A 15997-nucleotide genomic window follows, 5' to 3' on the forward strand; every position below is an offset into this window, starting at 1 on the left:
ATCTGGCATTGTTTTTTATTTCGTCCCTACGCCTCTCCATTCCTGAGATATGGCCCCCTCTAGTCTTTTTTTTTTAGCCAATGGGGCGTGGTCTTCAAGTCTTTACAGGTGTTTTCTTGATGACGCCACCCAGTTGGCTAAAATGACTAAATTTATATATGACGAAGAGTGGGGGCATATTTTAGAAATGGAGAGGTGCAGGAAGAAGAAAAAAAAATAATGCCAGATTCAGGAGAACAGCAGCATTTAACATAGGTAAGAAAAAAAAATCATATATTTAGAGCCTCATTAAAATCCCACAGTATGAATTGGTAACGTCAGCTCTGCTGTATCTGAAGATATATTTTCTAGTATTCAGCTAGTAGGATCATTTCAAGAAAAAAAAATAAGAATGAGATCGCATTTATGATTTTTTTTTTCAGTAGTTTCTTTAAATCCGGGTACTCCGGTTTCCTCCCACATTCCAAAGACATACTGATAGGGAATTTAGATTGTGAGCCCCAGCGATGATAATGAGTGCAAAATGTAAAGCGCTGCGGAATATGTTAGCGCTCTATAAAAATAAAGATTATTATTATTATTATTAACCTGGAACAACAGGTGTGAAATGTTTGATGTGCGGTCCTTAGGACTGGGTCTTGTTTGCGCCCTCTTGTGTTTGCTGCTATGAATTACAGCTTTTTACAGCTCCAGCGTGCAGAATGCAACCTAAAGATTTATAACCTTGGGCGTTTTTTTTTTATAATTCTGCAGCGATGCCTACCACAATATAGCGCCATTAAATCCGGAGAAGCTGAATATCTTCCGTACTGTGCGAGAAATCACAGGTAAGATGGGCTGGTTTTAGTTAAATATTATAGGGCTATGCTTGCTTTACTGTACGACTGAGAATTGTTGTGTTCTCTCCTTCTGGTATAAGTGAAGATTTCATGATCTTCTTATGTAATAATCTTCTTAGGTTATCTGAATATCCAGTCCTGGCCGAAGAACATGACGGACCTCAGTGTCTTCTCGAACCTGGTTAGCATCGGCGGCAGAGATCTGTACAGGTATGGACCGGTACATGACACACGAATTGCTAAGACCAGTTTACTTGCTCCAGACCATGAGGACGTTAATACGTTTCTTACATGAGATAATTCACATGTGTTAATCCTTTAGGGATTTGTTAATTAAAGGATTATCCAGTGTACATAAAGCTTCAAGGGGTTTCTAGCGTTAGGTTAATAAAGCTTGGGCTTATAATCTCTGCAAAAATGAAAGGTTACGCAAATTTTTCATTTTTTTTTTCACCTTTTACCTACTTTGAAAATACATTACTGGGAAAAAGTTTTAGGTAGCTGTGAAAAAAAAATGTGGTCATGCCAAATATTGATTTTGACTGTATTTTGTTAATTAATAAAAATAAACTATTAACTTGTCTATTTTTTAAACCATTCTTACATTTGCAGCATTTATTCCACAGCTGCCTAAAACTTTTGCTCAATACTGGATATGTTTGTTGTCAGTGAATGAAAATACTCTAGTTTACGTTTAGAGACAATTTCTATCCAAATCATCCAATCCCCATTGTAAATTAGGATTTGTTTCAAAATGGAAATACTTTCCTCTCTTTGAAAAAAAAAGACACTCAAACAAGAATAATTGAATTAAATCAAAACAGTTGTATAAAGTGGTTTCTCCAAATTCATCATCAAATGCCACTTGTAATAAGGACTGCAGTTTAAAGGGAACCTGTCACCTGAATTTGGCAGGACCGGTTTTTGGTCATATGGGCGGAGTTTTCAGGTGTTTGATTCACCCTTTCCTTACCCGCTGGCTGCATGCTGGCTGCAATATTGGATTGAAGTTCATTCTCTGTCCTTGCACAGGCATTTACTACGGAGGACAGAGAATGAACTTCAATCCAATATTGCGGTGACAGGTTCCCTTTAAGTATTAGCAACCCCAAGAGTGAAATCCCTTAGGATTCACTCACACAACCATATTATCGGTCTGAATGCGATCTGACAAAACATCAGATCGCACTTGGACCTATGTCATTCTTTGGGGTCGTACACATGTCCATTTTTTCCCTCTGACCGAGCTGGTCGAAGGAAAAAATTTAATGACTAATATATAATACAATATAATAAGTTACAAATAGACTATAATCAACATAACGTGTAAGGCCATGTTCATATGCTATGGAATAAATGCCTCCAACAATTCTACTAACAATGCATTGAATGGGTTTTTATATGATACCTTCACATGCTCCAGACATCTGCACTGAAAAAATACTGTGCAATTACTGTACTCTCCAAGTCAAATTGCAAATTGCAAATCTTAACAGTGATCATTGCCTAAAGCTGTGATCATATATACTCTTTTGAATAAGGATTTTATTAGAAGTTAATTTTTTATTAAAAGTTGTATTTTTTATTAAACATTTGTTGTTAAAAAAAATGTACATACATTAAAAAAAAATCATATTTAGACCCCTTTAAATATGTATTGAAATTGATAGGTTTCCCAGGAGTAGCATCCAAAATGCAAAAGGTCTTGTTAACCTTCAAGTCGCTCATCAATGAGGATCTATAGAGATAAAAGAGACTGAAAAACATTTTTGAAAAAGAACAAAGTTACAAAAAAGAAAAGTTTGAAAAAGTTTTAAACTCTTTAGCCAAAACTTTGTCAGTCACCATATAGGATAAGGGCTGTTTAAAACAATCTAAATCTCAGTAAAAGATTCAACCACTCTCCATGATGAGTATCTACCATTAGTTGACACAGTCCTAAATGCACTGAGGTTCTTGTAAGCCCATACAAAATTCTGTGTCTTGACTTCAGATTGTTTTGGCGCCACTCATACAAGTAAACTTATATCTAGTGACTTTTTCTAAAGAGTTATTTCTTTGTCTACTTTTCCATCCTTTTGATTTGGTCAACACTCCTGAACCATGATGATATTTGAGTCTAAATTTAGAGCTTTCGAATAATGGGATTAGTGACCACTCTGTCGTAAGAAGATGATAGAAAAATCCTTTTAAAGGTAGAAGTAGTTTCTCTAGTATGGAAGGGATGAGAAGAATTGTGAACAACTATTATCGAAAGAACATTGATACTCCCAAGTATAAAGTACTTTACCCTAGAATTATTATATTTCTAAAAATGTTCTGGGGCACTAAAACATTTTTACCAAGATATATCTACAGTTTTAAACATTATAATATACCTATTTGAAGATGATGGGAAAGCTCTAGCTGCTTAAAATAATAGTTTACCAAGCTCAGCAATTTAGCGTTAACGTCTGTTCGCCTAGACTCTGCAATTACCAAAACAGAGTTTCCTGCTCCCAACATGGAATAGATTGAAGAAAGCAGGTGCCCACACAGAGGTTATAGAATACTGTAAACCAGCACTGAGAATAATTATTTGTCTCTGCAGGGCAAAGGCTGAGAAGGAAGTGCAGGGGGCACATTTAATGATGGCCTCAGCTGAGACGTTCTAAAACATCACATCCTCAGTAGCCAACGAGCCAGCAGACAATCTCATATAATTCACCTCCTGACTAGAGCGGTGACGGCAGAAGTATTTTACTCTTCATAGCACCTGTGGGGCAGCACTCTCTAAAATAGCAGGTGTCCCCTTTAGTAGTTTTAGCTTTACAGGGTAATGGAAAGAAGCGAAGAGATCTAAACTGAACCCAGGCTGTGAGCATTGACCTACCCTATTAAACTGTGATACTGGTAGTGTATCAGACACTTTGCCGGACTCCCATTATTTTTGAGCCTTTCATATTATTGTTATATAAAACAGTCGCTTGAGGGTTTCACAAAAAAGTTTATAATAGTAATAATTATAAAAAAAAATCCGAAATCCAAGACTGTCAGCCAAGAATACAGTAAGTGTAGGGGAGATATCACCTATAGACCTCATCACTTGATAATTTGTGCAGTTTTTGACCAGCTCGTTAAAAATACTACAATACAAAGAGAATCACAAATCCATATAAATTAGCCGCTTATCACAAGGGCTTCCTACTTGGATGGCAACCATTATATAGCTAAAATAAATAGGAAAACTAATTAGCTGCCTGGAACATGACCCTCATGGGTGAGCCCCATAGTGACATAGTATATGGATGATCAGGCATCTGTGTAAAGCCCCCCATGTATATTGGGAGTCTGTTGGCTGAGCGATAGTTCAGCTGATCATTAAGTTGCCAGCTATAGCACCAGAATCTCCCATACAAAGGAACGCTCACTTTTCTCCTGTGTTTTCTATGAAAGAGCCACTGCCAGACATGTCTGACGGTGGCTTGTCTCAGGGAGAAAAAGAATCATTACCAGTCCAAAATCGTACTGTCATGAAAGTAACACATTCACTCAGGGTTAACGGAAAAAAGGAAGACAGACTACAGAAAGAAGCCGCACTCACACCCAACTGGTCCCCATGCATATTAGAAAGACCCTAGCCGCACAACTCAAAAACACCACTTGGATCTAAAAAGGGCCATTGAGGGGTTTCTCATACCATCGGAGGCCGAAACAAGAGAAGAGGAAACTACACAGGAAGATATGAAAACCCAGATTAAGAAAATTAAAACACGCTCATAAGGTAGAAAGGGAAAGCTAAGCAGCACCAAAAATGAATGAAACAGGAATAACCTCTCAGAAATCTAAAGAGGTGAAAGGATGAGGATCTGAGAAGGAAAACAAACAGACTCATTGCAGGAATTCAACTGGTGTTAACCATGTAAGGCAAACCCATCAGTTGAAGGGCTGGCATGTCTGCCTAGGGGTATAGCCAGAAAGGAAATGCAGTAAAGGGTGAACATAAAAATCCAAAACAGAATGTGATAAGGCAGACCAAATAGGAAAAATGGAAAGATCGAATCTTCAAACAGACTCATAACATAACACATACAGTATATGATAAATCCTTAACTCACCAGCAATGCACATTAGATTGTGAGCCAAACCCGTTGTTGTGGATGAGTTCAGCCAACATTTGTGTATAGGGCTTTTGGCTTGCTGCTAGTTTTTCTTAAATTTTTTTATGCTGTTTAGTGAGCCAAATACAAGTGGATAAACAGTGATGAAACAAAGTATTTAGTCAGTCTCCAATTGTGCAAGTTCTCCCACTTAAAAAGATGAAAGAGGCCTGTAATTGACATCATAGGTAGACCACAACTATGAGAGTCAAAATGAGAAAACAAATCCAGGAAATCAGCTTGTCTGATTTGACAAGATTTATTTTGCAAACTATGGTGGAAAAATAAGTATTTGGTCACCTACAAACATGCAAGATTTCTAGCTCTCAAGGTTCTGTAATTTCTTCTTTAAGAGGCTCCTCTGTCCTCCCCTTATTACCTGTAGTAATGGCACCTGTTTTAACTTGTTATCAGTATAAAAGAAACCTGTCCACAACCTCAAACAGTCTGACTCCAAACTCCACTATGGTGAAGACCAAAGAGCTGTCGAAGGACACCAGAAACAAAATTGTAGCCCTGCACCAGGCTGGGAAGACTGAATCTGCAATATTCAAGCAGCTTGGTGTGATGAAATCAACTGTGGGAGCAATAATAAGAAAATAGAAGACATGCAAGACCACTGATAATCTCCCTCAATCTGAAGCTTCAGATTGAGGGAGATTATCAGTGGTGCAGGGCTACAATTTTGTTTCTGGTGTCCTTCGACTGAGTGACTGAGTTCCTGGTGGCGTAGTGTGTTACTGATAGTAGCCTTTGTTATGCTGGTCCCCGCACTATGCAGGCCATTCAAGAGGTCTCCCATGTGGTTCTCAGATTTTTGGCCAACGTTGTTGTGATTATTTTAACCCCACTGGGTGAGATGTTGCAAAATACATCTTGCCAAATCAGACAAGGTGATTTTCTGGATTTGTTTTCTCTTTTTGACTCTCATAGTTGTGGTCTACCTATGATGGCAATTACAGGCCTCTCATCTTTTTAAGTGGGAAAACCTGCACAATTGGTGGCTGACTAAATACTTTTTTCCCCACTGTATAAGAGAAGGGTCATTTAGAGTAACAAATATATTTACAAGCATTGGAGACAATATAATATGTTGGTATGCCGTTCATTCTGACATTATGCGACTTCTTTGTGACATCATAATGCATGATTTTATCATCAGGAAACTTATCGTAAGATATAGTTATGACATCAAATGTCTATTTTGATATAATGCATGATTTTGATATTAAAAAAATTCAATATGATACCATATCATACGCATGATAATGACTTGCTAGCAAATCATTTTGACGTAAAAAAATCCTAATTATGACTTAAGACATGATTATCACACCATAAAATGTACTGTAATTATGACATCATAGTGCTTGATTAGGAAACAATCACTTAATTGCAGATACAGTGCCTTGCAAAACTATTCGGCCCCCTGGAAGTTTCCAACCTTTTCCCACATATCATGCTTCAAACATAAAGATACCAAATGTACATTTTTGGTGAAGAATCAACAAGTGGAACACAATTGTGAAGTTGAACGAAATTTATTGGTTATTTTACATTTTTGTGGAAATTCAAAAACTGAAAAGTGGGGCGTGCAATATTATTTGGCCCCTTTACTTTCAGTGCAGCAAACTCAATCCAGAAGTTCATTGTATAAATACACCTGTTCTGTGATAGTCTCAGGGTTCTGTTTGAAGCACAGAGAGCATCATGAAGACCAAGGAACACAACAGGCAGGTCCGTGATACTGTTGTGGAGAAGTTTAAAGCTGGATTTGGATACAAAATGATTTCCAAAACTTTACACATCCCAAGGAGCACTGTGCAAGCGAAATATTGAAATGGAAGGAGTATCATACCACTGCAAACCTACCAAGATCCAGCCGTTCCTCTAAACTTTCATCTCAAACAAGGAGAAGACTGATCAGAGATGCAGCCAAGAGGCCCATGATCACTCTGGATGAACTAAAGAGATCTACAGCTGAGGTGGGACCGTCTGTCCATAGGACAACAATCAGTCGTGCACTGCACAATCTGGCCTTTATGAAAGAGTGGCAAAAAGAAAGCCATTTCTAAAAGATATCCACAAAAAGTGTCATTTAAAGTTTGCAACAAGCCACCTGGGAGACACAGCAAACATGTGGTAGAAGGTGCTCTGGTCAGATGAAACCAAAATCGAACTTTTTGGCAACAATGCCAAACGATATGTTTGGCGTAAATGCAACATAGCTCATCACCCTGAACACACCATCCCCACTGTCAAACATGGTGGTGGCAGCATCATGGTTTGGGCCTGCTGTTCTTCAGCAGGGACAGGGAAAATGGTTAAAATTAATGGGAAGATGGATGAAGCCAAATACAGGACTATTCTTGAAGAAAACTTGTTGGAGTCTGCAAAAGACCTGAGACTGGCACAGAGATTTGTCTTCCAACAAGACAATGATCCCAAACATAAAGCAAAATCAACAATGGAATGGTTCACAAATAAATGTATCCAGATGTTAGAATGGCCAAGTCATAGTCCAGACCTCAATCCAATCGAGAATCTGTGGAAAGAGCTGAAAACTGCTGTTCACAAAAAATCTCCATCAAACCTCGATGAGCTCGAGCTGTTTGCCAATGAAGAATGGGCAAGAATTTCAGTCTCTCGATGTAAAAATCTGATAGAGACATACCCCAAGCGACTTGCAGCTGTAGTCGCAGCAAAAGGTGGCGCAACAAAGTATTAAGTTAAAGGGGCCAAATAATATTTCATGCCCCATTTTTCAGTTTTTTAAATTCCACAAAAATGTTTAAAATAACGAATAAATTTGGTTCAACTTCAAAATTGTGTTCCACTTGTTGTTGATTCATCACCAAAAATTTACATTCGGTATCTTTATATTTGAAGCATGATATGTGGGAAAGGTTGAAATGTTCCAGGGAGCCGAATGCTTTTGCAAGGCACTGTATACACAGGAAGAAAAAGGAAAAGGACATGCATAGGGCAAAACCTCTTAGAAAAATACAGTAATAATGAGGTGCGTGCTAAGACTCTCACTTTTATGGATAAAGCTTGGAGCTTAACACCCATAATCACCTGTCATAAAACAGATAATGGATGGCTACCAGATTTTCCTTTTGATTTCTTTCCTAGACCTGGTAGGAAGTTCAAAATATTTGTCACAAAAAAATTCTTTATTACAATTTATATTTTATTATCATAAAACACTTTTCGGGAATGAATTGCCCCCTTTGTCAGGTTAATATAGTAATGTTTTTTTCACATTGAATATGGGAGCTCTTCTTCATTTGAAAAGGCGATGAACACGAGATAGCTCTTTTTCTTATTTTATCCATAATGACTTAATTATGACATCATGAAATAGCTGAGGAAGGGTTGTCTGTCTGCAGTCACTGGAGGAAACCACTACAGAGGACAAATTGGATACGTCAAAGCTAGAACCACCTTTACAGAACAGTTCTCATTTTTCTCCATGAGATTGTGATGTCCATATGCCCTTGTAGACCCATAGACATCGGTTGGGCAGTAGGCTAGGGATCTGCTCAATCATTTATGATGACGTAAACCTTGAAGACCTGTTTAATAAGAAGTATCAAAATAAGACAGATCCCTCTTTTAGGTTCTAGTCTTGAGTAGTGTTCTTTTCTTTTCCGATTCTGTAGAGGTGCCAGTGCATTCTCCCTTTTGAACGCCAATAATCTTCTACACCTACTTCAGTTAGGTTATTGCTCTCCCAGCCAACTGAAAACTAAGTTGCTTAAACATCTGATGAATGTCTCATTCCTACGTCTCAGAGCCATTACACTCTTATCATTCTCCTTGGCCTTTTGGAAGCTTTTGAAACTCTAGACTTCCCTTAGATAATGATTTCAGACCAAATCTGTTATTCATTTCTTTTTCTAATATTCTTAAATCTTACTCTTCAATTTCACTGTTTGAAAAATTTAAGGTTGCATTTTTGGGATCTTTTGGGATTAAATTATATGCATGCTTGAATTTAGTATTCAATTATATTTTTCTATATAGTACCTATCATTCATTGCCTAACGTTACATATCATTCCATTTGTGACAAATTTGGCCAAACACACAGAGAACAGCTCATCATAACCAAGTGTTGAAGATTAGTAATCGTAGACTAAGGCTGCATGTTGAAAATTAGGATTTTTGTTTCAGATTTGCTATATTATACCTTTCCCCCGTCCCCAATGCAGGCAACGTCAAGAATGGATTTCATTACCAGCGGAATGCAATATTAAAGTATTGGATGGCATAGATGATTGTAGACTTGCTTAACAGGGATCCCTGTAGCACTACCCTAGTAATAATCTTTCATTAGGAAGACCCATGTCTTAAATTAAGATTGTCTGGTTTTATCTAAAATGAGATTTTCGCATGGGTGTTCCGAGTGGGATTTCCATTTCAGATATTGTTACATATAGGAAGATTACAATAGGGTGGCCCATGAATATGTATGACCATTATACCATTAAATTACATTATAGCATGGTTATGCCATTTCTTTATGATCGGTGGGGATCTGACGTTTGGGACCTCCAACAATCCTGAGAATGAGTAATCTGCAGCACTGATGGATGCAGCACTAAAGCACGGCTGCAGTCCCTTCATTTTCAGGATCTTTCACCAATCATAAAATGTTGGCATATTCTACCAATATTCAATATATGATACTCAATGCACATTGCAGCAGAATATGTTCATAAATTGTATCTTAAAGGAATTATGTCAGCAGGTTTTTGCTATGTATTCTGAGAGCAACATGAAGTAGGGGATGACAGCCGGATTCAGGTGATGTATCACTTATTAGGCTGTGTGTTGCTTTTTTAGTAAAATCAGTGTTTTATTTACATTAGATTATCACCAAACAAGACTCAGTGCCTCATGCCTTCTAGTCAATGGCTCTGTGCAACCCCGTCCCCACCACTGATTAGCAGCTTTCTGTCAATGCACAGTATACAAGAATGCTGCCCATCAGTGGTGTGGGCAAGGTTATACAAAGCTCAGCATTCAGAGAACTGCTAGATCTGCCGCAGAGAAATCAGTGGTGGCATCACAATGACAGCAAGCAGCCCAGCAAGTGACACATCACTTGTATCAGGGTCTCTGCCCCTACAGCAAGCAACGCTCAGATTGCATAGCAAAAACCTTGTGACGGATTCTTTTTAATGTATTTTCATTTTTTATTTGCACATAGTGGGATCTCACTACTCATCCTCAAGCAGCAGAGCCTCACAGGCCTAAAACTACAGTCCCTCAAAGAAATCAGCGCTGGAAATATCTATATTACGGACAACCACAATCTTTGCTACTACAATACCATCAACTGGACCTCACTGTTCAGGACATCCAGCCAGAAATCCACCATTAGAGAAAACAGGAAAGCAGAAAACTGCAGTAAGTATCTAACATCCAGGTCTCAAAAAAAGAATATCCAGCACTCAAGTGTCCCTTAGAACTTCAGGTGCATAAAAACAGTGATTATCTAGTACTGGAATTATGTGCTGGAAATAAAGAAGTTGTGGATATTTTTAAATAATTTTGCAATCACTAGAAACCACTCAGTTAAAAGGCATGTGTCAATAGGATCAACTCTCCTAAGCCAACTTCTAGGGGCATGTAGGTCATAGGAAGCTGAAAAAAAATGACATCTTGATATCAGCGATTTGATGATTTGATGTCTTATTTCAGAGAGATCCATTTTTTTGTATATGTAAAGGAGCTGTTCATGGCTATGGGCCGGACACTGACCTATCTCAGAATCTGCCTCCGGAGATTATTGTAAATGAAAGGGGTCGTTACCAGTGTAATGGCCGCGCTCTGCTCTCCTGATCTCACTGCAGAGCTGTGTGTGTGATTATACCTGACACACCTGCAGGTTCCTCTCAGCTTCAGCTTCCATCTCACAGGCAGACAGGGCTTCAATATTGTTACAATACAGCACAGCTGTGAGAGCTGCAGCAAATGTGTGTGCAAGGAGACAAAGATCATTTTACTTTTTAGTGTTAGTTATATGTCTCGAAATGGTAACTCCTCCTTTCATTTACAATAATCTCTGGAGGAAGATACTTAGGGAGATCAGTGTCCAGCCCATCACCTGGAACAGCTCATTTACATACCGTATTTTTTGGATTATAAAACGTACCCCAAATTTTGAGGAGAAAAATAAGAAAACAATATTTTTTTATAAATTGGTGGTGCTTCTTATAATCCTTGCATCTTATTGCTTACTGGGGTGGTGGCTGCAGTGCTGCTGCCGGGTGTCTCCGGGTGCCCGGTGGTTGCTGGCTGTTTCTGCGGGTGTCTCCTGTGCCCAGCGGTGCTGCGTGCGTGTCCAGCGCTGCCCGGGGCTATGCCGACATTTTGTGACAGGCCAAAGCCCCGGCACTTCCAGGGTTCCACGTGCATTGGTCTCCGGGAATATGGCTGCCGCCGGGGGCGGCACATGCGCTGATAGTGATCTCGGGATCAAAATCTCGAGAGATGAGATCTTCCTATTGTAATAGTATGCAGGTACTGAGTGTGTCACCACGGGACAGACAGACCAACAGTTGAGGAGTTTATTATTAGGAATCAGGTTCTTCTCACAGGGAGGAAGCAGTAGAATATAACTAACAATAAAACAGTGCAAAAAAAAAAAATGGGAGTAAAACAGTGTAACAGAAGTAAGCAGGATTTCTTGAGAAAAGAACACTTTTTTGATGAGGACTTGCTTGAAGGGTCGTCTTCTCCAACGCAGGCGCCGAGAAACAGTGGCACTTGTCTTCCCTTTATTGTCCGTGGGCTGAGAAGTCTCTAGGAATCCGCTGCCTGAGGTTTTGAGAGTTAATGTGGTATGCACAGGCTCTGAATCTTTAGCTTTTACAGCACAGTATATCCCGGGAAAATGATGGTCAGTCTATTATTAAGTCTCTCACCAGGAATCAAAGTCTCTGCACGGGCCAATGCCACGGGTCTCAAAGCACCCCTCTCACAGCAGAGTCTGCTTTCATGTTCTCACAAGATGCAGTCTTTCTGGGCAATCTCCCTGTATTTGTCCTCTGACCGGGAGCTCTCTCTCTCTCCTGGAGCACAGCTGCACCCTGCTCTGACCGCTGCTCATGCTGTGCTCACGCTGTGCTCACGCTGCTCTGACCCTTGTGCGCGCGCCTTTCCCGCTCTCTGCCTGGCTTCCTTCCTGTCCCAGTCTCTAAGTCTGCCCCCTGAGGAGCCGGTAGCACAGCTCAATGGTTCCAGGCACGGAGCCGAGAAGGTTACCGCCCCTGGACTCTTCTTGTGCTTCACCTCCTTACATTATGACCTACATGCCCCTACAATCCTACTGATAGTTTCCCTTTAAATTAATGTTCCTGGGCACTTCCACTGAAACTTGCACTGTCTGACACTTGCACTGCTTGTATGCAGTTCCTGGTTACTGGATGGAGGTGGGCCTATAACTTCCTTTTCCTGATCTTAGTCTTGACTTTGACTACACATGGTAAAACATAACTTATGTGTAATTCCTGTCTCAGAAACTAATGGCATATTCATTTTTGCATTTACAAGTTGTAATAATGGGACATTTTGCATCCACCTATTTATCGTATGCACACTGCATTGCTTTATATGGATTCATTTGATGACTGTACCTTTCATTTTCTGCTAATAAAGAGTCACAGCACAGCACTTACGACCTCTTTACGCTGGGCTCACCAATGTATTTAGAGCAGTAGTCATGGGACCATTTACACTTACGGTATATTAGAAAATTGCACCATAACTTAGAAGCTTCCTGTGTGCCACAAAAAGATTCTTGGGATGAGTTTATAATACACATTATTTACTAGCATACCTATGGAATTCGGTAATTGGAGCCTGTAAAATGTGTCTATGGGCTCATGCACAGGACTCTCTTAAAAGTGCTATCCATGGTTTTCACTGATAGCACTCATACCTATAATATCCCATGGGGCTGTGCACGTCCGATTTTTTCCTTGAAAAAATCAGAGACATGTCCTATTTGGATCCGACATCGACAATGCATGTCTACGGGCCCGTGAAAAACATTGAGCCACACAGGATTGACATCTGAGTCTGAGTTTCACGGACTGAAAATGGAGAAGGTGGAGAAACTTTTCTTTTTTCAGTCCACATCCAAGGAAAACTGATGCCATTCTGATCAAACTCCGATCACAATGATCGGACCGTTTTTCTCGAATGTGGAGAACTCGATCTTGTGTACCTACACTAATATTCAATGACCCATTAACTATCGCAAATATAGTCTAATGTTTTTTCTTGAAGCAAAATGTTAAAATATTCAGGGCTGAATTGCTATGGTGCTTATTATTGCTGGAGATTTAGGGAATAGATGAAACATGTCGTCTGGTACATACATTCCTACAGATCATTAGGTTAATTCATTACTGGAGTTGGGATATTTTCAACATTGATTCTTCAATATAATTAACAGTGATATAATGTGAAGCTTTTGATGCCTCCTGGATGCGACATGTAATTAACACTTGCACTCAGTTATTAAGGTTTATTTTTATGATGCTTTAGATATTGGGATCATTTATACGATTTCTGAAGGATTTCTTTTATCTTTCCCCATTAATGATCTTTATTGATATTTTCAGCTGCTGAGGGAATGGTGTGCCATCCTCTTTGCTCCAGTGCTGGATGTTGGGGATCCGGGTCTGATCAATGCCTGGCTTGTAAATTCTTCAGTCGAGAAAATTCCTGTGTCAGATCCTGCAACATTAAATTAGGGTAAGAAATGAGTATAAACAATATATGTATAGATCTAGCAAAGGTTAGCTTGATTTAGATAACACAGCGCACAGAAATCTCATAAGACACAATTTGTATTTGACACCTATACAAACATTGGTCAAGGGCTACTGTGACAAGTTCTCAAGGTGGTGTGTTTTGAGCGATGGTAACCTTTGCCACATCTGTATGTACAGTATTTATAGTTTTTTTACATTTATGTGATGCAAACTCATCAGACAGAGCATCGGTAAAATCCATAAAACATTTGATATGTCATTTTAATGTTTTTGTTTCATTAGGCTACTGTAAAAAAAACACACCACTGCTATTAACACACTCATGTCCTGCATCACCATAAAAAAAATACACAGCTACCAAGATTGGGAGAAGTGATTATACCAGAATTATATCTCTTTAAAAAGTCAATTTTTTTGCCTAATTCAGTGTTTTGCAAATTTTAACATTTTGCCCAGGTCCGCCAAAACGGGTGGAGCTGTGGTGGGATGGGGTGGAATGGGCTGTGACGCCACAGCTTGTCTTATTCATGACAAGCTGATGCTCACCTTATGGCCAGAGTCACACTAGCGTATAACACGGACGAGTGCTATGCGAGAAAACATCACGTAGCACTCGGCCCAGTGTTAATCTATGGGGAAGCTCAGCTCACCGTGTTTTTTCTCAGGCGTATTCTACGTCCGAGTGAAATTGCAGCATGCTGCGATTGTACGAATATTTCAGCCGAGTCTCACCAATTTAAGTCTATGGGTGCGAGAAAAAAATCGGACATCACAAGGACCATCAGTGTGACTTGCGAGAAATACGCCCACATTTTCCTCATTTCAGCCCATTGAGCCATTAAATTTTATGAGGAAAAGCAGTGAGAAATGTAAAGCCATAAGGATGTCATACGGATGTTATACGGATACATAGATGCTAGGAAATCTCATTATCACATTGCAAACGCATTACACACGGATGACCATACGGAGAACATTTGTGTGACTCTCGGCCAAGAGAAACAGACCGATTTTTCATAAGTTAAGTGTGACCCCGGCCTATGTCAGCAATCGTACTGCAATCCCTGACTGCACCCATTAGTAGTAATGCTCACAGAGTAGCATGCTAATTGTCAGATGCTCCTAATTCCTTAAGAGGCGTACGCCTTTGACTCCAACACCACCCTCATTACAACAGTCTTGATGAACTGGAGTCAAAATCTCCTGTTCAGACACTGACCTAATCCTGGTGAACTGTGCATCCTAGCACAGAACACCAGAAATGAGTGAGAAACACAAAAGATCCCTGTAGATTTCTTAAGCTTTCTGACAAATTGTACATTTTATGGACAATCCCTTTAAAGGAACCTGTCACCTGATTTTGGCGGGCCCTGTGTTCTGTCCAATGGGCGTTGTTTTCTGTTGTTACATTGACCCCTTCCTTTCCCGCTGGCTGCACTATTTTCTTGAATGTGAGTTGGTTTCCTCCGTAGTACACGCATGTGCAAGGCAATCTTGCCTTGCACACGCGCAGTATGCTTTGCCCAACTGCGGGCAAAGCCGAAAAGCATTAGTGCACATACGCCACCGCACTTGGAACACAGCGAAATACTTCTGGGACATAGTGCAGTGGCGCATGCGCACTAATGGTGGAAAGGGTGTGTTGGTGGAAAGGCTGCTGTCAGTCACATTACCTCTATGTGAGAGGATATAGAAACTATTTTTACCACAATAATGCCTCATAAGAAAAGAAATTCCATGGCACGAATGTCAGCTGATGCAAAAAGAAAAGCTGCATTACGGGCCAATGAAAAATGTGAAGATCGAGAAACAAGGCTGACACACATGAGAACATCTGCTTCCTCAAGAGCCAATGAACTTTCTGAGCAGAGGTAAGCGAGGTTTGCAGACAACAGAACAAGAGCTGCTTCCTCAAGGGCCAATGAACTTTCTGAGGAGAGGGAAGCGAGGCTTGCAGACATGAAAGCAAGAGCTGCTTCCTCAAGAGCCAATGAACTTTCTGAGTAGAGGGAAGTGAGGCTTGCAGACATGAAAACAAAAGCTGCTTCCTCACGAGCCAATTAACTTTCTGAGGAGAGGGAAGCGTGGCTTGCAGACATGAAAACAAGAGCTGCTTCCTCAAGGGCCAATGAACTTTAAGTAGTTAGAATCGAATTACAATCTCCATGCTTTTCTCATGGTCAACTTTATGTGGTCTGTTCAAGAGTTGGAACAGCCAAAAATCT

General features: G+C 39.8%; 1 protein-coding gene across 2 annotated transcripts in view; it reads left to right on the plus strand.

The window, feature by feature from the left end:
* ERBB4 (erb-b2 receptor tyrosine kinase 4) overlaps positions 1-15997 on the plus strand; it is a 1426503-nt gene that overhangs the window by 911527 nt on the left and 498979 nt on the right. For both annotated transcript variants that reach the window (XM_069733421.1, XM_069733420.1), the window contains exons 10-13: positions 754-827; positions 959-1049; positions 10196-10395; positions 13620-13752. In XM_069733421.1, the coding sequence (XP_069589522.1) occupies positions 754-827; positions 959-1049; positions 10196-10395; positions 13620-13752 (498 nt within the window). The remainder of the gene's footprint in view (positions 1-753; positions 828-958; positions 1050-10195; positions 10396-13619; positions 13753-15997) is intronic.

Source organism: Ranitomeya imitator, chromosome 7 (genome assembly GCF_032444005.1).
Source record: "Ranitomeya imitator isolate aRanImi1 chromosome 7, aRanImi1.pri, whole genome shotgun sequence".
Lineage (NCBI taxonomy): Eukaryota > Metazoa > Chordata > Amphibia > Anura > Dendrobatidae > Ranitomeya > Ranitomeya imitator.